Here is a 25,000-nt window from a genome sequence, read left to right as displayed (position 1 = left end):
ACTGAATGACGGTAAAGAACTCCTTTATGCTGATAAAATTGTGCGATTTCAAAATGAATGTAATAAAATGGCAATTCAACTTCGTGTCGTGCAATTTTGGTCTGAAACCGTACTTGTGATTTCAAATCGTATGGTTTCCGACCAAACTGCACTCCACTCAGTTCAATTACCGTTATTAATATTTTCTCAAATCAGCCATGAGGTTATTCAAGAGTTCGAAGTCTCGTAAATCTAACAATTAATTGTGTACGACTCCTGAGTACCTGTTCGCGAGTACTCTGTTCATATTAAGAATACGTGAATAAAGTAGCTCTGTAATCATAACCTTCGAGATTTTGCTATGGCTTTCCGGGTGCGAAAACTTTTCCGGACCGTCGAGAAACGGGCGCCGGGACATATGTGCTGATTGGGAGCGTCTCGTGAATAAGGCGCTCAAACTTTAAAAGGCATTTCTTCAGGATGGTGGATTACTCACAAAGATGAGTGTTTTTTCTTACTTCATTCTAACGTAGTTTCACACTTTCATTTCTATATATAACGTTACCAAACTCATCGGCATTTGATAATGGTGACATTTCTTCGCCGAAGCGTCATCTTTAGATATCGCTACTGTTTATTTCAACATGTTTTACGAAATCTTCTGTTATCGGAATCTTTCAATGGGCTCATTTTAAGGACTGAACTCTTGTTAAAAAAATGACTGGCCAGGAATACATTTTAACCAAAAGACTGTATATTCTCTATAGATACTGACGAATGCTCTAACAGAAATGGCGGCTGCAGTCATGATTGCTTTAACACCCCTGGGTCGTTTTACTGTGGATGCCCAGAGGGGATACCCATGAGTTCCAACAATTTGACCTGTGATGGTAAGTGCACGCGGTACAGTCGAAACACAATGCACACGCATAAACTCCTTTTTGAGTCCGCGAGCAGGCAACTTCTTCTACTCACGGAACGCCGGCGCAAGAACTTCAGGCAGTTGTGTTAGCCTGATAGCACTTACTAAGAAATAATAATAAGATTGTGAAAAGTGAACTGAACAGCATGACACGAGCGTGGGACAAAGAAACAATCTGATTCCGACAGGAATCGAACCCATGACCTCCCGAACACCGGGCGGACGCTCTATCCACTGAGCTACGAGAACTCGTGGAGAGCAAGGTCGTTTAACTGAGTTCATGTGACAGGCGTCCTGCATACTGCTAGGTTCAGCGCTGTCGAAGTCGTCGTGAGGGAGTTCATGGGATCGATTCCTGTCGGGGACTCAGAGTTTTTCTTCGTCCACGCTCGTGTCATGTTGATCAGTTCACTTTTCAAATTTCATTACCGAACTTAAAATTCACTATCTTTATTCAATAATAAGATTTTTTGGCAGCCATATCATCTAAGAAAACAATAGAGGACTTTTTCCGTGTTTACATACGCGAGTGGCGCTAGGAGAATTCGAGACAGTTATGCAAACACTAGACGCATTCGACGGTTTGCACAATCTTCGAGAATTCTCGCAACCCCCATGGTGTTTAGACGACGCGATGAAAACACGGAAAAAGTCCTCCGTTGCTTTAATAAAATATTTCTCGTAACAACCGTGTTTACATACTCTCATTTAAACACACATATCGGCCAATGAGCGCACGCGTAGAATCTCTGTTTATCGTATTTCGAGTATTGCATCCTAGTTTGTTCTATACATGTTGTTACAGAGCAATTTAAGGTGGCTAGTCACAATTTAGATGGAGTAAAACGGTCCAGCTTTTAACTCTTTCAAAAACGTTTTCCACAGTTTCTATTTATCTTTTTCTCATTACTCTTTCGTTTAGTCTTTAACCATCGATATGCGACACTAGAACAAACAATAAAAACGTTCATAAATGGCCAAAATGAACGATCCAGTCGGTCCTAACAGTTTGAACAACGTTTACCCTAAAATTTTAGAAGCTTGGAATTGACTCTGACAAACATTCATGCAAAAAAGTAATGAAAATACTTATAATAATGACAACGATAATAAATATTAATGATCATAATAATAACAAGAAGAAGAAGAAGAAGAAGAAGAAGAAGAAGAAGAAGAAGAAGGAGAAGAAGAAGAATAGCAAAAAATGAAATCCACAAGACGTATTTTTCGTAAAGAAAAGGAGGCAGCGTGGCCGAGTGGTTAGGGCGCTGGACGTGAATTCTGGAGGTCGCAGGTTCAAGTCCAGCTTTGACCACTAAGCTGGAGTTGTTTCTCGGTAGAGCCCAGTTCAACACCTCGGTCATGTTTGTAAATAGCCACCTAGTCTGCCTCCCGCCAGTTGGGTTTTTCAAGCCTATTGTGTTAATTTGAAATATATATATATATATATATATTTTTTTATTTTAAGCAGCATGCCTGGGAACTAGCTAGGTGTAGCTAAACGCATTGACCACTATTAACAACAACAATTGAACATTTGATTTCAACATTTTGAAATTTCAAGAATAGCTCAAAATCTGTCGTGCATATTTTAATTCATTTTACATGAATGTTTAACCGGAGCCAATTCCTGAAATCTTGACACAGGTTTGTAACGGTCAATTTTGAGAAGAACATCATTTAAGCTACTAGAGCCCAGTCTTCCCTTTGCATATGATGCTTAACATAAATTAATTATAGAAAGAAAAACCACGTTGGAAAATTTTACTTCAGAGTGAAAAGTTGAACTCTTTTAGTTTTTCAAAACTGAATTCAGCCTCCTTAATTTCTTAAACTCTGTTTCATTCCAGAGCCAAGTAGTCTCACATGCACACGCAACAACATGACGGTGACGTTGAAAAAAGAAAGATATTATTTCCTTAACGTCAGCCAGCTGCACCTCCGATATGCCTCATGTAGAGCCACAGAGAATTCAACACACTTCGTGATCAGCACACCTTTAGATGACTGCGGGACATTAGTGAACGAGACAGAGGACGATATTATCTTCCGGAATGAAGTGCAAGCGGATGCCTTGATTATCGACAATGTCATCACTCGAACTCATGACGTAAAGTTACCATTTTCCTGCCGCTACTCCAGAAAGACCTTACAAAGCCTTGGATTCACACCTCAGAGTATTTTCTTTGGGCACGAAGGTAATGGAGGGATCTCTTTTTTTAAACAAATTTTTTTCGGGTTTGTTTTTTCTTACGTATTTTCTTACAATATTTCAGTTTCCTCTAAATTTTGATACGTCAGCTTGTCCCACCAGTGGAGGTTCCTTTAAAATTGTTATCTCCTTTCTTTTAGCGGGATACGGTAACTTTACCTTTCAAATGGACTTTTACGATAGTTCATCATTTTCCACGGCTTACACTCAGAAGGACTACCCACTGGAAATGTCTCTCGACGATTATGTGTATTTGGGCTACAGCGTGGAATCAAGTGCTGAACTGGTGATAATGGCTGTGAACTGTAAGGCCACTAAAGACGGAAGTTTTTACTCCTTGCCTCAATACACCATTATGGAAAATGGGTAGGTGCACTTCCAGCGCTATGGATGGCAGCAACAATTAAAATGTGTTCTTCTCTTGGCGCGTGTTAAAGTCAAGTTATAAATACTACGACGAGAGCAAATTACGTCCTTAAACAGAATTCTAAATTTCTTCCTTTCTTTTGCGGTTGCTTTAACTCTCGTCACAAACAAATTTTGGTAGCGGCTGAGCAGCATTTTCGTTTTGAACGATTGATTCACTGCTGAATCCGGTTGCCTCTTTGAACAACGCACAGCTGAGAGGAACGTAAGTAATTCAGGCAAATTAGAACGTAGCTTTAGGGAGCCTGAGAGAGTTGAGGCGACTGTACTTAGCTTGTATAAGGACCAACGGCACGAATTAGTTTCTGGGAAAGTTATTCTTGACATATGCTGCAGCATAGCCTCCTTGTTTAAAATAGGCCAAGTTAAGGAAATACTGGAACAAATATAAAGGTAAGTACATATACCGGTTGCGGTGTTCGAGTTCACCCTCGGAAAAGCGAAAAGAAATCTTCGTCACTGAAGGTCACCAGAAATGCAATTTCAATGGAGATAAATGACACTTAGGATAGATGAGGTTTCGCTAACAGTAAACGAAGATGAATTTGTGTTTCGCGCAAAGAAACTTTTGATTACCCAAACTGACGAAAAATTTACCTCTTACCTTAATGAAAGTTTGGTTTCAACCAAATGAAATTCCTCGAAATATCAGCGAACGTTAGTATTAGGTTGCCCTAAAGTTATACCTCGCCATTTTTTCACCGAAATTCGCAAACAATTTTGAATGTTTTTGACTTTCTTTTCCATTACTTTTGCAAAGTACAGTACGTTAATTTTGTTCTCACTTTAGTTCTCACTTCTCACTTTTTATAGATGCCCGCGAGATACAACACTGGATTACAGCTATGATCCAACCCGAAGTTTTCAGCAGCTTAAAATCAAAACGTTTCGGTTTTTCAACGATTATGACACCGTTTTCGTCCATTGTGAGTTGTTCGCCTGTCATAAAACTTCCACTAATTCCAGGTGAGTTCTAACTGACACTGGTAGAACTCAATTAGTATATTAATGCAAATGCTGTAATCTGTTTGGCTTAGCCATTGCACACTATCTGCCAGTAGTTTGCAGTGGCTTGGTGTAGTCTACAGAATTGCGACGTTTTCTCGTTTCACCGAAGTTTTGAAAGAACATTTGAAACACTCAAATGGATAATTAAACTCCTGGGAAAACTAAAAGAAAGACATTCACGGTTTCTTGAATTAAGAAAAAAACTCGAAATTTTTAAAAGAATCAACTGCAAATGTCAAATAAACAATTCAGTCAGCGCGAATTTTCTAAAGCGTGAAATTAAAATAACTGGAATCGTTATTTCAAGCAAATTTTAGTTAGAATTCTACTAAATAATTCAGTTATTCAATCTCGATTTCTATAAGGCGATAGTTGATGCGGCCGAATCAACTTTTACCTCATAGAAATCTAGAGCTCATAATCTAATTGTTAACTGGTCATTCTTAGTGGGTACAAGTTGACTTTCAAAGGGTTTCGTTTTCTTCTTTTAGGAGAAGTTCGGTTTTCCTTCCTCTGAGCTTTTGCTTTGTAGCTGTTCTTTAGTGTTGCATGGCTCTGCGATTTGAAAAGTTCTTGTCATTTAGTTTGTAAAAAATAGTACCTCGGTTCTTCTAACAACTCATATGTCCCTCGTGCTTTTCGTAATTTTAAAACAGGAGCAAAGGTTCTCTACTTCCACTCATGTCAAGTGAGCTTAATGTTTCTTTCCAGCGCCGTCCTCTGATGTACTGACTGCATGTCAATAACTTCAAAAGATCACAAGTTCTTTTATTATTTTGTGTCAGTTGACTATAGTTCAGTGAACAGCCTTGACAATCGACAATCCATCAACTTACAGGTGCAGCAAAGGTTGTTTAAGCGGTAACAACATAAAGAGAAGAGATGTGACACGTGACGACATAGGACGTGAAGAAAGCACATCAAAGGTCATTCTCACACGCGGACCCTTGTTGATTAAAGAAACAGAAAGCCAAGCTTCTAATCGAGAAGGTTAATTAATTATTAGAAGAAGTTACGTTGTTACGTACTGAGCATGAGGTCCAAATGTAGAAATCTCGACCAATCGAGTATTTTCTTGGTCAAGTAATTACGACTGACAGAAATTAAAGTCGAGGTCAACTGTTCAACGAAAAAACAAATGAATAAGGTCAATATTTCTGCATCAGGAACAAAGAAGCTTTTTCAATAGTATTTGGATTTTGTTTGTTCTAACATAGTCCAGTCCCTAAGCTCTCTCGTCCCCGCTCTATAGTCAGTGACTGGACTAGTTCTAACATTGAAAAAAGGCTGCTTAAGATGACCAGCGCGAGTAATCGAACCGGGCTAGCTAAACGAAAACTAACCAATCAAAACGTAAACTGAGAACAATGAACTGACAGCTTTCTCGTGAAGGCAAGTATTAAGGGTCTGTTTGAGATGAATACATAAACACTAAGGACTACTTAACAATTGCGGGCTACGGGTCACTAGCCCATGAGGCGAAGCTATTGACCCGTGGTCAAATTAGACCGTTTGTCTAATTGTTTAAGTATCACCCAACTAGTCGGACAGAAAAGGCAATAACAAAGTCAGCAAATGCAAGTTGAAGAAATATTTATTTGGGAATAAAACGAAAGAAAGCGTCACTCTCGATTGCGCCAATTTCGCTACTCGAGGACTATTACTAATAGTCCTCTAGTAGCATAGCCAATTAAAATGAAGGATTTGCATCAGTCCACTAGTTGGGTGATACTAATCTGCGTTATATATACCCTTGGAGAGTCTTTTTCCTTGACGGCGATTTATCATAATTATAAATCTGGCTTTAAAAAAATTAGCTTGAAAACTCAGTTTGCGACAACTAAACCGCAACCACTGAAGAGCGAACAAACTTTAGGATCGAAACTAACCAATCAACAAATGGCAAAGTTTCCTGTAAGGTTCGCAACTCTTCCCTCTCTGTTGAGTTTTCAATTTTGTTAAGTGTCATTGTTCTTGTTTTCCAATATTTCTTCTTCTTCTTCTTCTTCTTCTTCTTCTCAAGTAACGTTCTCATTAATTAACTCTGTTCCAAGTGGCCCGGTACGAGTAGTCGCACTAAAAAAATAGCAGCCATGCAGACTGAAAAAAAAAATGCTGTTGTACCATTCGTTGAAAAAGTCAGATCGTGCGATTCCATTCTTGTGGACGGTGCACAGAGTACCAGCGCGCTTCTTTTACTCACTTGTTTCCCAGCAATTAATGAAATAGAAAGTGCTCGCTACCATACCATTTCTTTCGGAACGTTTGATCAAAGATGACAACACTGGGTACCAAGAGAATACTCCCGGCAACTGGCATAGTGTTTGGTCAGTAATACGCATGAAAGAGTATTGCTTGTAGGTTATTGGCTTTTGGCGGCATTATAGTTCCTCAACTAGTGAAAAAAAAATAAAATAAAAAAAAAAAAGAACAAAAAGAAACGGTTCAAATAGGATGAATGACAAGACAATCTGATTTGATTATAACGGACATTTTGGTCCTCTATACATTTTACCTTAGCCATTTGTCGACTGCGAAAGGTATCTTGTACCCTGATATTCTTTATTATTTCTGCTGGAAAAATTAAGGAATGCACAGCGCTCAAAATAAATTTGAAGCCTCTTTTAGAACGGAAAATAAATGTAGAACCCATTTACTGACAATGCTGATCATGCTTTGCTGAAAGAGTCGTTTCTTTGCAACCCGTCTCTGGCCGAAATGCTTTAAAATACGTTTAAAATCTTTGCTTTCTTGTCTGAAACGTGTTCATTTGTTTTGATATCCACAGATTCTGGTCACGACAAACATACTGCTCTAATTGGTGGCGTGGCGGCAGTTGGTGGATTTGGCCTGGTTGCAGTGATAGCCCTAGCTGCTTTAGGTGTCAAGTACCGCATGGCAATGGCGAAACGGTTTATGAACGCAACCTATGTATAAACAAATCGTCGCCTTGCACACTACCCACGACCCACTGGGAAGAAAAAACCTTGCTGTCTCCGAATCGGGATCATTTTTGGAGTCTGTTAGTTATTTTAAGGCTGTTAGTTAGGGCCTTAAACCCTCGGACGTACATATAAACTCATACGTCCACCGTGGTAGAAAGGAGGGGTAAATGGAGCCCTTCCCTTGCGGTCTCGTTTCAATCGGACATTTTTAAAAATCATTTTACGTTGAATAGATAGCTCCAGGCCTGCTCTGCGAGATCAGTAATTTTTTTGTTGTTCGTGACGTCATCTGGCGTCACATGAGGTTGTTAAGCCTGCCGGCCTCTTGAATCTGCGATCTTAGATTTTACTATTTTCGCAGAAACTCAGAAACGAGAGATCTGAAAACCCCGGCTCCACGTTAGAAACAAAAAAAATCAGGACTGTCACAAAACAGCGGCCATTTGACGATCGCCCTCCAGTTTAGTTTTGACGGGAAAGTTTCGACGCCTTTTAACCCCAAAAAACAAACGCTCAAAATTTTGATTTTATTTTAAAACCTCCTTTCACTTTGACTCACGGAAAAATTATTCGATTGAAAGTGACCAAGTTATCGTAGCCATACCAGGTCAGTGGCTTGATATCATAGGATATCAGGACAGTAGACACGGCTTCTGATTGGCTGATTGCGAGTTTGGATAACATAAAGTAAAGCCTCCTTTCAAAACTCATAAAAATCCTCTGAAGGGAGAGGGATCCAACCTGCTCCTCCTTGCATGTCCGAGAGTTAATAGTTTAAAAACCAATCGATGGTAAGTTATGATAAAGCCATCACTATAAAACTCGCCCTTTACCGTCATTACGTTATAACAAGTATTTTTACTTTAGCGGATAAAAATTTTGGGTATTAGTTACACTTTAAGCTTTGATCGTTATAACCGTTTAGTAATATGTTATAGAACCGTTGCAGATTACAGAATCGCATTTGGTACGACTTAGTTGCTGTAGCATATAGTCAGAAGTGACCGTCATTTCTGGCCTTTTTCATAGCCTGATTAGGATTACGTTTGTTTTATAACCGCTTTCTGCTTTTAAAGAACAACCAAATGACGATACATTTTTGCTCAGTTAATTAGCTTAGCTATGTTACACGTTTAAACCTGTTACTTACCTATTCATCTATAGTCTCAGTGGATGCTTCACAGTGTGTTCAATACTATAGCCTTAACTGTAGCTACATTGTCGCAATAAAATTTGTGGGCTTTAAAAGGATGTTCAAGACGTTTTTATGCCAGCCAGTTGCCATTTCTTACAACAGAAACTTCTTATTTCTTTTCTTTGTTTCTTTGTTTGTTTCTTTGTTTGTTTGGTTCTTTATTTATTTCTTTCTCTAGATCCTCGGGTGCATAATTGCTGCTTATTCTCCCTCTAAATTTGTAATCGTTAAAAATACTTATACTCGTCTTTTAACGACTATGCCAAATTGGAGGGAAAGTACAGCATTGTGACGGTAATAACGCGCGTGTGCGTAGCAAATAATCAATCGTAAATACAAGGACCAAAAATAATATATAAATTATCGATTTTAGTAGATTCCGACTGTCATGTTGGAACTGATAGACCCCGACAATCTGAAATGTTTCTCATTCTTGGACGAGTCAATTTTGGAACAAAATCTTTTCTTAAGCTATGACGTAACCTACACCTAAAAATAGAAGATTTTTTTTTCAAGGTATGGGAATTTTTTCCCCATAAAATGCCTTCTTTCGTCTCAAACAAAATAATTGCTTTGAAGCAATCTAGACCTAAAAGTTGAAGATTTTTTTCAAGATATGGGAATTTTTCCCCCTAAGATGCCTTTTTTTTCACGTATGGTTTGCACTTTGAAAGAGGAATTGCCTCCAATCTCGAATAATTCCATTCATGACATTTTTGTCCACTTATTCTGTAAAGCATATTTCGTAGCAGATACCCACTGTGGTAGAAATACCCAGTTTCAGTTTTCCGCGACAATGTGTTACTTTTTAACTTAAATGCGATAACTTGATGACAGTTACAGTGACAGTACAATAATAAAAATAAGATGGCGACAATAAAAATCTACCTTAAGGACCCTAAAAAACTATGGACACTAATATTTAAGAATCTATAAAATCCTTTACCAGTTCACGTGTCATGTTAAACTGAAAAGCAGATACTGATTTAATCAATCTTTTTATCACGTGATCTGCCCTGAAATAAGGAGTCAAACCTACTTGTTTATGCGACATTCATACAAACGTCGCTTCCAGAAGGATCACATTCTAAAAAAATATCTATAAAAGCTTTGTGTAACTGGCCACAATAAGAGCAGTCCCTACGAGTTCGCAGCGAAGAAAAAAGTACAAAAAAAAAAAATGTTGGAACGCCCAAATGCTAAGGTAGAGAAGGCGCACCTCATTCACCCCCAATTTTTAAACCCGCTTTAGATTCTCGCATGATTGTTTGATCACCAACTGCTCCGTTTTCCTATTTATTCTAAAGGATCGCTTGAGTTAAAGTAAGCTTAATTCCCCACACAAAAATGTGTAGTTTGATTTTTGCACGTATTGTGTCGTATTATAATGCATTGTATTGCATCGTATTGCATCGTATTGTAATGTATTTTAATGTATTGCATTGTATTGCATTGTATTGCATCGTATTGCATCGTATTGCATTGTATTGCATTGTACTGCATTGTATTGCATTGTAGTGCAGTGCGGTGCAGTGCGGTGCAGTGCGGTGCATTGCGGCCGTTGTGGTGTTGTTAGTTAGTATCGTAGTTACTCATTGTACTAAGGACTTTCGCGCCCAAAATGTTCCCACAAAGAGATTTTTTTAAAGAAACTTCCTATGCAGCGAGGTACAGATAAACTTTTTAATGTTTTTACAATGGAGAAAACAATCAAAGGAAGAGCAAGCCAGTACCAAAAAGGTAATCTTTCTCAAGTTATTTTTTTGCGGAAATCCTAGGAGGATCTAGAAACATCCAACACTATCAAGCAGATTTCGAGCATCATTTCGCTCAGGTGGACAACCCTGCTGGCTTTAGAACAGGAGCCCTTCACCCATAGCCGGGTCAGGGGCTCCTGCTATAGGCGTATAAATATCTAAGAACTGGTTACTATGCCCAAAAGTAGCTTGAGTGGACTTAACACTGTGAAACGTCCAGTGCAGTGGAGTACATAACTGGCAGGTATAAACGTGTGACTAAGCTAAGCTAATTAACTGAGCAAATGTCTATCGTCATTTGGCTGTTATTAAGGGTAAAATGAACCAAAATTTCTTCAGCCATTTTATAACTGAGTTCATATATGTTGATCCTAGCAGTATGCAGGACACCTATCATATATGAACTCAGTTAAATGGCCTTGCTCTCCATGAGTTCTCGTAGCTCAGTGGATAGAGCGCCCGCCCGGTGTTCGGGAGGTCATGGGTTCGATTCCTGTCGGGGACTCAAAATTTTTCTTTGTCCCACGCTCGTGTCATGTTGATTAATTCACCTTCACATGTAAAAGGAAACTTATGCGGAAATTTTTCCTTCTGAGCGGTGTAAAGGAGTAAAACAGTTAAAAGTACGAGGACAGCCCATGGCTTCACGAAAACGTTTCCAAAATGACCGTGCACTTTAATGGAAGGAATGCAAGTGAGACTCTGCTTTGTGACGTCATTGTTGTCATGAACATTGCTACGTTTCTGCGTCAGTGAGTCCCTCGAGGGGAATGTTTTGGATCTAAATACAAACCTTATTTTACTTGGGAAATGGCCGAGGAGTTCGCCCGCTGTTCGGCGGACATTTTTCGCTTGTTTTTCGTTGTTTTTTTTTGTCACATTGCCTGCTTGCAACGTTCCATTGTGCAGTTAAAAATCGTCGGTACCGGGTCTTTCTCGATTGCAAGTTGACGAAGCTTGAAAGAGGATCGCAACAAACTCCTTACCTCAAGATTTTGTTTGAAGCTGTCTTCGGTAAGGTGTTTACACAAACGCGCGAATGCCTCGAAGGCACGAGGTATTCTCCTTTTCATTTTTATGGGCCTTGAAAGTGCTATCTTTTGATTTTGAGTGATTTTCCTCTGGAGTTCACTGTGAACTTGAAACGAAAAAAGGTTCACATTTCCTGCAATTCTTGAGCTCACCAACAGTGACGTCACAAGTTTTATTTCCGACAATTATCCGACGATTTTCCCGACTGCTCTACGATTATGAAGGATAAAAAACAGTGATTTTAACATACCAGTATCTCCGCAATGGTTCGTCCAATTCGTTTAAAACTTCAGGATATGTTTATTTTATGCTTAATGAACACATTGAATTCAAATAATAATTTAAAAAATGTCTAAATTTTGGTTCATTTGTCCTTTAAGCAGAAAACGTTTAACTAATGTATAAAAAAAAAAAAAATAGCAAATGCATTCCTAACCATCCCAAGAAAAAAGTCTGAGATGTATCGTAAATTTTGCTTTACCATAAACAATCGGTAACCTGAAGGTAATTCTGTAATCGCCAACTACTCTATAAAATATTACTAAACAATTATACAGCTCAAAGCTTAAAGCGCACCTTACCCCCAAAAATTTAATTCAGCAGAAAGAGGGTATGAAACAAACGCACTCCTAACTAACTTAAGAAAAAGGTCAGAAATGGTGGTCACTTCTGACTATTTCTGACTGCTCTATACATACAAATATTTCAGCACGCTGATTGGCTGAGAGCACGTCATTTATTCTAAAAAAGGGTACAAAGTTGAAATTAGTGCAAAAATATGAAATTGAGCTACAGACAGCTGAAACTGAATTGCATGTATATTATTAACAGGTAATCAAATGACTTTTGCCGTGCCAAAGATTACAAATTGCACTCGCCCTGCGGACTTGTGAAATTTGTTTTTAGGCGCCAGTTACATAGTCTCGGGCACCCGAGACAACCCTCCCTCTGAGGCAACTTTATCGAGCGTTTATATGTGAAAACGTAGTCCCTGTAGATCGAATCACATTAAGTTGGCCCTGCATGATTATTCATAACCCTTATTGAATAATCAAATGTACAAATATCCCTCTTTCTTTGAGTTTCCCTCGGTCATTCCATCACAGTGGGTTTTGCGGAGTTAATTTTCACTTCTATGATACGAATTTCTGCTTTAAATCCTAAATCTAGGTATAACGTGACACTCGCCACGCCGAGAATTGTCTCGGTTAGGCGAGTCAAAGCGTTTATATGAAGAAAAGTTGTCCCGCTTGCTCCGGTTACCCTACCAGTCGAGGCGAAACAACTCGCCCACCCGAGTTGTCTCTCCCTATGCAGAGACAGGCTCGCGATCCTAATGTGAACGGTTGGCTGAATTTTGCAAGGCAATAAGCTAAAAGTTACCTCGGCCAGGGTAACTCGGGGGAAGGGCTGTCTCGGGTACCCGAGACCATATAAATGAGGCCTTAGTGTTTAGAAATTTTCCTGTGCTTATGTACTCCAAATTGTACTCCAAATCGTTTAATTACCTGTGCAGATTGTGTTTTGCCATAAACAATCGGCGGCCTTAAGGTATAGTCTGAAATCGGCAGCTGCGTCAGATGTACGCTATAAATTAATACACTAAACAGCTCAATGCTTTAAGATGATTTCCAGTCCGTACTGCACACTCTCGAGAGTTTGTTTGCGTTTTTTTGTTTTGTCTCATGTAAGACATCACAAAATGTAAACATTTCCAAACTACTTACATGAAGTAAATTCAATGTTTCAAAACAACCGCCATTATGGATGCGAAGCGGTCGAAGCTTTATGCTTCGTTCTTTCTAATAACACTTGATGAAACAACTTGGCAGTTGTAAAAATCAATGAAGCTGTTGGAAAAATAATTTGAAAGGCCTCAAAGATAAGGTATGTGGTTCGTAACGATTAACGTCGCATTCCATCGAGTGAGATTGATAATGTTAAACATTAGGGCGCTGAGACTGCGCCGTACGACTGGAAATCATTCCTTACCGTCGGAGTTTGGCACCGTAAACTTCATATCATCTAAAAGTTTTTTTTCCCCTAATTATTATAGTGATGGGCTCATCACAACATACCATCGATTTGCCCTTAGCTTTGACCGATTAACCCTCGGACGTACAAGGTGGGGCGGAGTGCTTCCTCATTCCTCCATCAGAGGTTTTTACAGAATCTGAAAAGAGTGTTTGCTTTGTGATGCTGAAACTTTTAGTAGCTGTTGATTTATCTCTCGCAGGAATTTCGATGTGCCGAAAGTGCTCCCTGCGTCCTTTAATATATATTTTTTTATTATTTTTTTTAACGGCATATTTTACGTCCTTTAATATCGCTATTGCAAGTCGAGCCAATTCGTCTTTTTTGACAGATTTCGTCGTTTTTTCCCCTAATTTTCCTGAGGAGGATTGCAGAATTAATACTTATTTTGTTTCCACTGTCACTTTGTAATTAATTTTCCATTAGTTGACGTTAAGTTATGAGTTTCTGGCAAAACAGTAAAATCCAAGATCGCGGATCCAAAATGGCAGACCTTATATGATCTCATCTGAATTCTCAACATGCAATGACCTACACAAAAAATCTCAACTTGTAGGAGAGTGGTAAAGGATATTTTCGTGATTCGTGAATGGCCTAATTTTTTCCCGTGAAATGTGTTGTTTTGTTTTTTTTTCTCGTGAATCGTGATTTCGTTAGAAGCCGTGAACCGTGATTTTCCATGATTCTCCGTGAAATGAGAAAGAAGTATTTAATTCGTCGTGAACCGTGATTCTGGTTGTCTCTTCTATTATTTGCGATAGTAATTATCAATATTACGTGACCGTGACAGGACAATCATCCCTCTTCGTGTTTTTGCTCGTTTTTCTTTTTGCTGCGCGCAGAACAAGAAGCGGACGGATGAAAAAGACATCTAACAAGGCTGTGCTTTGGGCGTAACTTTTCAAATATCATAAGTTACGTAAGTTTGTGTCAAAAAAAGCCACTTTTTTTTTCGTGAAGCATGAAATGCCGATTTTATTTCCAGTGAATTGTGAAAGGACCAATTTATTTTCCGGCAACCAGGGGCGCCATCCAACCCTCCCTTGTACCACATATTCGTTTGCGTGAACATCCGAGGGTTTTGTGAACCTAACTAGCAGTTAACTGAGAGTAAATATGGCATTGTTAAACGGCAACATTACAAGACTTCTAAAACGAGTCCAACTCGGAGACGCCAAGGTTCGTTTTCCCCATGTGCTCGTTTTGGGTAGCGTTCAGGTCTACGGGTTCTTTACCATGCATAAACCTTTTCGCCATGCGAAACTTGACACATAAAACTGCCAGGGCTATAACTGCAAGCAGCCCAAATACACCAACTCCTGCCACGCCACCAATCAGAGCAGTTTGTTGGCCGTGGCCAGAATCTGTGGATATCAAACAAGTGAACACGTTTCAGAAAAGCAGACAAACTAGTTTTAGGTGAATTTTAAATCAAAGGGGCCAGAGAGGGGCGAGAAAGAAACGGATCTTTCATCAAAGGATCAGAACAATCTAGAATGCCAGCTAGGTTACTAGACACTTTTTTCAGTTGACAAATGGCTTAAGTAGATTTTATGGAGGAAGAAATTGTCTATAATTTAAAAATAATCATTCAACTTATTTGTACCGTTTTCTTATTTACATTTTTTTCCACTAGTTGAGAGACAATAATCCCACCAACAAATAATTAGCTAAAGAAAACGCTCTTTTCATGGGCTTTACAAAGCACCACGCCAGTTGCTGGAAGCAATCTGTTGGTATCCAGCATTTTTCTCATTGATCAAAACAATGCGAGAAACAGTGACAGCGTACACGTCCTCGTTTATCAATTTCTGGGGAATCACCTCCGGTCAAAAAATAATCTTGATCAGTGGTTCTTCTGCGCCCTTTTAATTTCACATAAACGGACTCGCCCAATCTGACTTTTTTAAACTTTCTTCAATGTTACAACAAACAAAATTACTTTATTATTGACCAAGATTGATTGATCCTAATGCAGAGATTTTGACCCTATTCACTTTTGCTTTGTTCATCAGTTGACTTCGGCTTTCTCTGGGTACTAAATGGCTAAAAATGCTCTGCCAAGGTTTCTACATCTGGGCCCAGTTGTTCAAAGAGTGGTTAACGCTGTCCACTGCATACATCACCATCCACTGGATAGACCAGGTTGCTGTGTGAACACTAAACCAGTGGATAGTGATTTAGTAGGTGAATATTAGCGTTATTCACCAGTTGAACAACTGGGCCCTGGACCTCATGCTCGGTCAGCAAAGTCTGTTTCCGAAGTTATTTACCCTCTTTTTCTTTGATCAACAAGGGTCCGCGTGTGAGAGTCACTTTGGCTGTACTTTCTTCACGTTCTCTGTTGTCACGTGTCACATCTCTTTTCTTTCTCTGGTTCCTTAAACAACCCTTACTGCACCTGTAAATTAGTCGATTGTAAAGATTGTTCAATTGGCTTTATTCTTAACTATTATGATTCTATTTAATAACACAAAGCGATAAAAGAATATGTGATCTTCGAAGTTATTTACATGCAGTTAATTCAAAGGAAGGCGTTGGACCGAAACACCAAACCCATGAGACATAAAGGAGCTCAGTAACTGTATTTTTGTCCAGGTGCAATATTATCTTTGAATCAAAGGAAACGTGAAAATAGTTGTTTACTAGGATAGAAAAACACCAAAGAGATAATAATAAATCAGAAAGGAACAAGGATGGTTGAGGATGGAGCAGATTAACACGGATTAAAATCCACGAACTTGAAATATTTAGGCCAATTAAACTTTTCAAGATGTGCAAAGCGTGACGTAGCTCCTTGAACAGTTTATAACATTACAGCACAAGGAACCTGAATTTTCAGTATGACCGAGCCCTATTTTTTGAAAGACTGGATTAGGAAAATTTTCCAAAATCTCAAAACCAGGCAATACAGAAGAAAGGCTACAAAAGAACGCGTCAGATGACGGGGAAAACACGCAGAATACTACCCCTAAAAGAAGAAGACGAGGCGGGCAGAAGGAAAGTAAGCGGTATTTGTAAATTTTTTCCACAGACTGAGAATCTTTACTTATTGCTTATATTGTGGGATGTGAAGGCCTCACCAGGAGGAAACACTTCAAAAGTCAACTTGTATTGGCTGCGAGTGTGCTTCATAATTTCTAGAACTCACCTGGAATTAGAGGAATTTCTATGACAAGCAAATAACTCACAATGGATAAAAACGGTGTCATAACTGTCGAAAAACCGGAAGGTTCTGATTCTAAGCTGTTGAAAACTTCCGGTTGGATGATAGCTGTACTCCAGCGTTGTATCTCGCGCGCATCTATATAAAAGAAAATTAAAGTACAGTACTTTGCAAAAGTAATGCAAAAGAAATAAAATTTCGAGATCGAGAATTTCGGTGAAAAAAGGGCCAGCTTAAACTGTAAGGCCTGAAACGTCAGCGAACGTTAGCCGATACTGATTTAGCAGATCTGTGGTTTATATTTCGGTGATATTTCGCAAAATGAGGCGAAAATATGCACCTTAAGCTAGCACCGCAGAAGAACTACTGCGCTCTCGGCTACTAAAACTTGTTCGTGATAAACGTTAGAGCAACCACGTAAGAAATAAATAAATTCAGAATTTTGTTTGCTAAGGTGATTTTCTTTCGTTAGCTAAGAAACATCTGTGCTTAACCTCCCTTCAACTGAAATAATGTCTCTGCGTCTGTGTGTATAATACTAGAAATGCACCTACCCATTCTGTATAATGGTGTATTGAGGCCAGGAATAAAAACTTCCATCTTTAGTGGCCTTACAGTTGAGAGCCATTATCGCCAAGTCGGCACTTGACTCCACACTGTACCCCAAATACACGTAATCATTGAGAGGCATGTCCAATGGGTAGTCCTTCTCAGTGTAAGGCGTGGAAAATGATGAACTGTCGTAGAAGTCCATTTTAAAGGTGAAGTTACCGTATCCCGCTACAAGGAGATAACAGCAAACGATTTTAAAGGAACATCCAATGGTAAGATAAGTTTACGTATCAGCATTCAATGGAAATTGAAAATTGGTGAAATAAAGAAGAAAAAATTATTTAGGGTTCGAAAGAATTGAGTCCCGTGCCGAGCAAATTCGCCACTGTGATCTAAGAAGGAAAGCTGCGTTGTTGTGGAACAATAGGGCGACCATAAGACGTTACAAACAACACAAATGGTGGCGAGTTTGATGGCGTTCAGGTAATACAACCCAGATTAACGGAGATTTTTAGCCTGTGTTTTTGTCAACAATGAAACAACGGAGTGCCTCTCATGACAATCACGCATCAGCTAGATTTAAAATCCATCTGGAAAATGCCTTGTTTCCTTTTTTCTATAATGCCAAAGTGATTGACTTAACAGATAAACACAATTTATCACTGATTAGGCAGACTTCTGCTGGATAGACGAATTCGGCTAACATGTTTACACACTTGTTGCCACCCAATTCAGACAACGTGATGATTCATTTGCATTGGGAGGTTACAATTGTGCAATTTGTCACACACAACTGATTGCATAGCAGTATGTAAAAACAGAGCAATTGTAACCTCCCAAATGAGTAATCACATGATCTGATTTGAGTGGCAACAAGGATGTAAACACGTTTGCCGAATCCTTCTATTAAAACAACATCTTTCGGGATTATCACAGACCTGATGTTTACAACAAAAGAGAGCTTTGCATTACCTTCTTGCCCAAAGTAGATACTCTGAGGTGTGAATCCAAGGCTAAGTAATGACTTTCTGGAATAGCGGCAGGAAAATGGCAACCTGACGTCATGAGTTCGAGTGATGACATTGTCGATAACCAAGGCATCCGCTTGCACTTCGTTCCAGAAAATAAGAACGTGCTCTGTCTCGTTCACAAACGTCCCGCAGTCATTTAAAGATGTACTGATAATGAAGTGTGTTGAATTCTCTATGGCTCTACATGATGCATATCGGAGGCGCAGTTCGCTGACGTTAAAGAAATGATATGTTTCTTTTTCTAACGTCACAGTCATGTTATTACGTGTGCATATCACACTTGCACTAGGGTCTGAAATCAAACAAAGAGTTTAAGAAATTATGGAGGCTGATTCCATTCCGGCATATGTACAGTTTTGCAGGGTCTGAAATTTTCACTTAGGGTCATACGAAGACCTGATTGAGAAAAACATTGCTCAAAGTGCTAAGCCCAGTCTTCCCTTATACACTCGATCATTCATTTTGACAAACAATAGACTGCAAGGTTGATACTACGTGAAAGTGAAAGATGTTTCGAGACACCAACATGACAAGAACCGATAAAGCAGGATCGCAACAGTGGACAGCTGTTTCGTCCTTACTGGGACTCGTCGACCCTGTGTAGCGAAGATAAGTAACGCCAGCCCAAGAGCAGACGCACATAAATTGCAAAATGACCCGTTCACTAAATCAAGTTCCGCACTTTGAACTCACTTGCGCCCCGAAACACGCGTTCCACATCGCGTGTTTCTGGGGCAGGGAGACAAAGTGTTACGATTGGTGTCTCGAACAGCAAAAATTAAATGTGGTTGGACAAGGCCATCCTAATCATTTAACTGCATGGCCAGTACTATGCCTTAAAAAAACGCAGCTTATCGGATCTGAAAAAACCTACGGTCCGAAAATACAAAAATGAGAAACCAGAAACTGCAAGGGACCGCGTACGAAAAACGCTGCCAACGTAGGAACTACAAGAGATCTGATCACCCCTGTATCACCGCTAAATGTAATAACAACGCTAAATGTAACACCAACCGTAAATGTAATAAAAATTAACACTAAATGTAATACTAACCGCAAATGTAATAAAAATCAACCCTAAATGTAATAACTTACCCCACCGTAAATGTAATACAATTTAACGCTAAATGTAATAAGCTGACCAACCGTAAATGTAATACAAGTTAACCTCAAATGTAATAAGTTAAACATAGTGTTAAAAGCTCCCTTACGGTTACCGGGCATCACTTGAAGTCTCGGTGATTTTTTGTGAACATTGCCAAGGTTCTGCATAGTTCCGGTCAAAGCTTAACTGGTAACTTCTGAAGATTTCCCAAGAAAATAGCCCTTCTGATGGTCGAGCATTTGCAAACATCATTTCCGAAATTCTTTGCAGCGGATCGCGCAATTACATAGCCCACTTTCGAAAATAGTGGAAGCCTGGGCTAGAGAAGGCGTGCGCTCAGTTGTGGGATCGTTTGGGGGAGTACGAGGTTGAAAACAAATGTGCGAGCGCCCCCAAATGATCCCATAATTGATCCTTCACCCATACTCACCCCAGGTTTTTCAAAGTGGGCTATTATTAGAAGTCCTTCTGGTTGTGTTCAAAAGATTTTGATGAGACGGTAGTATGATAAAACAGATAAAAATATACTGATGGTACAGTTGATATAATGACAACTTTAATAGCAACGATACTCATTCATATATAATCACAACTTATTTGTAAATCAAATAAACATATTAGAAAAACGTATTTATACCCGTATAGGTATTGTATGGGAGTAACCCCCCGGGGGTAATCTGCCGAACGGTTATTTAGTAAAGGTGATTAACCGTGATTGGGTAATCTGATAATCTATTGAAGTGATATCATATTACTGATGATATTGATGCCACTTACGCCTTTACCACCCTTAGTAACGTGTTATTACATTTGAGGTTAACTTGTATTACATTTACGGTTGGTCAGCTTATTACATTTAGCGTTAAATTGTATTACATTTACGGTGGGGTAAGTTATTACATTTGGGGTTGATTTTTATTACATTTGCGGTGAGTATTACATTTAGAGTTAATTTTTATTACATTTGCGGTTGGTGTTACATTTAGCGTTGTTATTACATTTAGCGGTGATACACACCCCAAAAAACATATAATGACAAAAGTTAACAATAGACTGCAAGTCCGATCCAGTAAAGCAGGATCGCAACAGTGGACTGCTCTTTCGTCTTCATTGGAACTCGTCAGTTTTTCGTATGCGTTCCCTTGCAGTTTCTGGTTTCTCGTTCATTTTGACTATTTACTACCGTGTGTACTATTTGTTTAAGTAAATGTTGGTTAGAGACTTACGCAAAGAGAAATAAGCGAATGATAAAACGCATTGGAAACTGAACAAAAGAACTAAAATTTTCACTCCATCAAAACTATAAACAGAACACCTTAAGTTGCTCTCACGCCGGGCCAGCAAAGCACTTGAAGCGACACCCCCGAAAAACCTTTTTGCTGTTTTATCCGATGGAGCTCAAACTTTGCACAATGATAGAACTTTTTATCTCAAATAAGCGTATGATTTTTTACGTTTTTTTTTTTTCAATTTAACAGTTTCTGGCGGGAAAATGACGTCACAGTGCTGAAGGCAAATTTTCATTACCTTGTTATGGCACAAAAAGTACATGGTTCTGAAAGAACTCGCTGAGATAAAGTGAAATGAGAAAAAATCATTGAAAAAGCTTAATCCGTCTTGAACACACAATGTTTGGAAATTTAATTTTCCCCCATTTTGTTACTATTTTTAGAACATTTACAAAATTCAGATCTTTGAAGTGAAAAAAAATGCGAATTTACTGCCAGAAACACAGAGTCACGGAGCATGATGAATGACTACGATCTTTAACTGGTGACCGCGCGCAGGACATTGCCGACTCGTTTACCCACGCTTTTCGAAGTGACGCGACTTTGTAAGTACACAAGGTTTTTGTAATTTTTTTTTCTCATATGACCAGGCACAGCTATCACCAAATTTGCCAAAATATTGTCCTCGAAGAATATCTTGCAGTTAAATTTTGAGCAGTTTCCGAAAGGTTTTGACTGGAAATACGATTGTACGTTACGTGCCTTGAAATCAGCTATCGAGCAAATAAAGTGCACATTTGCAAAATGGTGTTTATTTAATGTTTGCATACTTTCCGGAACTTAATGTAATGTTTGTTTCATTAAAAATATCTGCTTCAGTTAAACAGGATTCTAAAACGCTCTGCTGGAAAAAAGCTATCTGAGCCAGGTCGATAAGATCGCTCACATAATTTCATCACTCGGAAATTCTGAATTCTTTCAATATCAAATACCGATAGATCAGGAATGTTTGCTTCATACATATATAAAGGAGAGTAAGTTTCTTGTCGTATGCTCACCATCTTTTAAGCTTAACAGGACAAGATTTCTATGCTATCTCTAAGGGATGTCATTGGTTTTATGAAAAGCTTTTATGAAGCTAGAGTTATTGACATCGCCGTCTTATACGAAATTTACACAACTTTAAGCAGTTTGTCTTTGGCGACACGACGGGACACGCGAACGTTCCCGCGTCCACTGCCCTTCCCGCCTTGACCTTCCCGTCCTTGCATCGCATAAAGGTCCCTAATGTTGCTTATAATGATGCAGAGGACATTAATGTCAAGCACTCAAATTTTAAACAATACTTAGTAATAAGACTAAAACTCCGCAAATCTTTTTTGCACCATTGTGGTTATTCACTATCTAGTAACCGCATGTCCTCTTAGAGGGTTTTTGTTGTTGTTTTTTTTTTTTTCGGCTCTACAACGGGCACTTACCATCACAGGTCAAATTGTTGGAACTCATAACTATCCCCTCAGGGCATCCACAGTAGAACGATCCAGGGATGTTAAAGCAATGATGACTGCAGCCGCCATTTCTGCTAGAGCATTCGTCAGTGTCTACAGAGAATATACAATCGTTCGGTTAGAAGAGATTCTAAGCCGGTAAAGCATGGTGAGACTCGCTTATGGCCGGCTGCTTTAACTAAAGTTCGGTCATTTAAATATATGCCATTGAGAGATTCATTCAGTTAATCATGGTCAATGGGTACAAAATCTGTGACTGCATGAGCGTGAAATTCAGCGTTATGTAGCGTCAAAAGCCACATATATATATTTAAAGACATTAAAGGGAAATATTTCTACACTTCGATATTGTAGCCCATTTCCAGTGTTCCCGGAAAAATCAATGCTTTAGTATTTCTATCAGCTATCATATTTTTTACCCTTGGGCATTAACTCTATTAGTATAAATCAAACTTTATCTAACCAACCAGACAATACACAACATTGATCGGATCGTAGGAGTATTTTCAAGTGCAAAAAATGAGGATGTTTGATTCATTCATGTTTCGTACCAATGCAAGATTTTCCATCAGAATCCAGTTCATATCCGCTGGGACAGGAACAGATGTAACTGCCTGGTTTGTTAATGCAAGCATGATCGCAGTCCGCTGGTATATGCAACTCGAAGTCAAAAGGACTTGCCAGGGCGGAAAAAAAGTTCCCGGCACTGACTGTAGCACTGACTGTATAAAAAGGAATTGTAACAGATATAGTATGCAAATATAGATTAGATTAATTAATTTAACTCTGCAACAAGGAAGAGCTCCAGTAAAGTCACTAAGAAGCTTTCGTCCATTGAGAACGGACATATTAGCATTAGGAGAGTTAGGGCGCTTTCCATTCAACCAAAAATTCCGGTTTGCATTTCCGAAAATTTCTGGCGGCGAATGGACCAACATTCTCCGGAACTTCTGGAAAAGGGGACAACCTCGCGATCTTTACCCAATTTTTTGAAAATTTCTGTTAGATTTTAAATTTGCGGAATTTTTGGTTGAATGGTTCGCTTTACGAAAATTCAACAATTGTCGGATGTTCTGGAAACTTTCCCAGGAAATGTATGTACCATTTGTTCCCGTCACGGAATTTTCGGAAATTTTAGTTCGATGTAAAGCGCCCTTAGTTTTGCGGAGGGAAGAAAACCGTGAAAACTCGGCGGAGAATCGAACTCAGACCAAATTGATGGTGAGCGAGCGTTCTCCATTTCATCACCCAAGCTCCTCTCGATGGCTTTAGCTGTATCGTAAGGAGTTGAGATGTAAATGGCTAATTACTGGATTGTAAGAGGTAGAGCTCAGAAAAATCTTTTTTTTTTTTTTTTCTTTTTTTGACTTTAATAATGTGCTCACATATTTTGCGCCAAATGCAGTGTCTTCTTGTTTGTCTAGCATGTGGTTCAAGGAAAAACAAAAGAAATTCAAGAGTGTAATGTGAATCCAAACAAAGTTTAACCATCTTATCTAGATCAAAATTCATCTGGTCTGAGACAATTGTTTCTTTGAACTTAATAACTTTGCAAAAAACGTCTTACCAGGCACATAAGAGGAAGCCGGCGTTGGGTTGATTGCTGTGAAGAAATAATATATTACATTAAAATAAGTTTAAGTTTAAGTTCAGAGATAAAGACAAATACTTCATGTCGGCTCTTCTTGAAAATGGTTTGGAACTCTTTTTAAATCAGTTACTATATAAACAATAGCCTCCATTTGGCGCGAAAATATGCTCGGATATTTGTTCGCGGACATTATCTGTTCCGAGAAGCGAACAGTTTTCCGAGAGCGAAGCTCGAGGAAAACTGTGAGCTTCGAGGAACAGATAATGTCCAAGGACGAATATCCGAGCACATTTTCAAAGTTAAATGGAGGCTATTGTGTTTATTATCCATCCCATTTCCGAACACCTGAGAATATCTTTAACAATTTGATCCGCAGACCCACACATTACAAAGAACAACTCCGGACAAAGAGGAAAGTAAATCAGACACAACATGAGCATGAATCTACAGGTATTTTTTTTTTCTATTCTAGCAAGAACCGAGGTATTAAAATTATAATCGATAATGTAGCAATACGTCGCAGCTTCAATCAAGATCATGATTTCCCTCGTTCAAAAGTACTTGATAAATTAATCAATGAGGTTGCAAAACTTACAAGAAGTGCACAGTGGAATGTTAAAAATTCTTTCTTTGTTGAAATCTCGTAACACTCGTTATTGAAGAAAATTAAAAGAGATGAACTATGCCGCTTAAAAATGCTCCTTCAGGAATAGCATTCTTGTGATGCTTTGCAGAGATATGAGAACCATAGAAGAGCAACGACAAAAAGTTGTAGGCTACAAAGTCAGGTAAGAGTTCAGGGTACTTACCGGAACTTGAAGGAGTTTCACACTCGTTTATGTCTGCAAGTAAATGTATACGATATATGTGAAATGATAGATTTAGCAATAAAGTTATTTTAAGATGGGGATAGCGTCTCCTACATCACATACTTCAGATCCGAATCGCAGATTCGCATAACAGTAATATTAGTCATGGTAAGTTGTGGAATCAACGTACTGTAAACTTAACATGGTTCATATTTTCCTGAAACCCGGCCAAAATTCTATTGATAAAAGTGCGATACATGCTATGCCAACTATCTAAAATCGGAAATGAGGAAAACGCTCTTTTCTCAAACATACTGTATTAAAATACTTTATATTTATATTTAACACCGAGCGATACACGATCAAATAGATAAGAAGCACGCCATATTTCTACAACCTTTTTTTTTTCATCTCAATAATAAATCCAAAATTCCAGCCCTAGCCCACCCCTAACCAATATTGAAACATGTTTTGTTGACGCTGTCTTAACATTAGAAGG

At 38.8% G+C, this 25,000-nt stretch overlaps 2 protein-coding genes across 2 annotated transcripts in view; one reads left to right on the top strand and one right to left on the bottom strand.

Annotated features, from left to right (window-relative positions):
* LOC145488590 (uncharacterized) overlaps window positions 1-9,011 on the top strand; it is a 21,997-nt gene extending 12,986 nt beyond the window's left edge. Inside the window, exons 11-16 of the mRNA XM_081467479.1 lie at window positions 747-869; window positions 2,752-3,099; window positions 3,254-3,479; window positions 4,353-4,505; window positions 5,386-5,537; window positions 7,336-9,011. Coding sequence (XP_081323605.1) covers window positions 747-869; window positions 2,752-3,099; window positions 3,254-3,479; window positions 4,353-4,505; window positions 5,386-5,537; window positions 7,336-7,484 — 1,151 coding nt within the window. The 3' untranslated portion in view covers window positions 7,485-9,011. The remainder of the gene's footprint in view (window positions 1-746; window positions 870-2,751; window positions 3,100-3,253; window positions 3,480-4,352; window positions 4,506-5,385; window positions 5,538-7,335) is intronic.
* Window positions 9,012-14,131: 5,120 nt separating this feature from the next.
* The window catches only part of LOC145487715 (uncharacterized), a 21,847-nt gene continuing 10,978 nt past the window's right edge, over window positions 14,132-25,000 (bottom strand). The window contains exons 9-17 of the mRNA XM_081466537.1: window positions 24,502-24,611; window positions 23,669-23,704; window positions 22,653-22,823; window positions 22,072-22,194; window positions 18,201-18,551; window positions 17,231-17,456; window positions 16,662-16,814; window positions 15,784-15,911; window positions 14,132-14,874 (exon numbers count right to left, since the gene is read on the bottom strand). Coding sequence (XP_081322663.1) covers window positions 14,660-14,874; window positions 15,784-15,911; window positions 16,662-16,814; window positions 17,231-17,456; window positions 18,201-18,551; window positions 22,072-22,194; window positions 22,653-22,823; window positions 23,669-23,704; window positions 24,502-24,611 — 1,513 coding nt within the window. The 3' untranslated portion in view covers window positions 14,132-14,659. The remainder of the gene's footprint in view (window positions 14,875-15,783; window positions 15,912-16,661; window positions 16,815-17,230; window positions 17,457-18,200; window positions 18,552-22,071; window positions 22,195-22,652; window positions 22,824-23,668; window positions 23,705-24,501; window positions 24,612-25,000) is intronic.

This window comes from Orbicella franksi, chromosome 5, assembly GCF_964199315.1.
Source record: "Orbicella franksi chromosome 5, jaOrbFran1.1, whole genome shotgun sequence".
NCBI lineage: Eukaryota > Metazoa > Cnidaria > Anthozoa > Scleractinia > Merulinidae > Orbicella > Orbicella franksi.
Note: the sequence above shows the minus strand (reverse complement) of the source record. Positions and strands in the feature narration are given on the sequence as shown.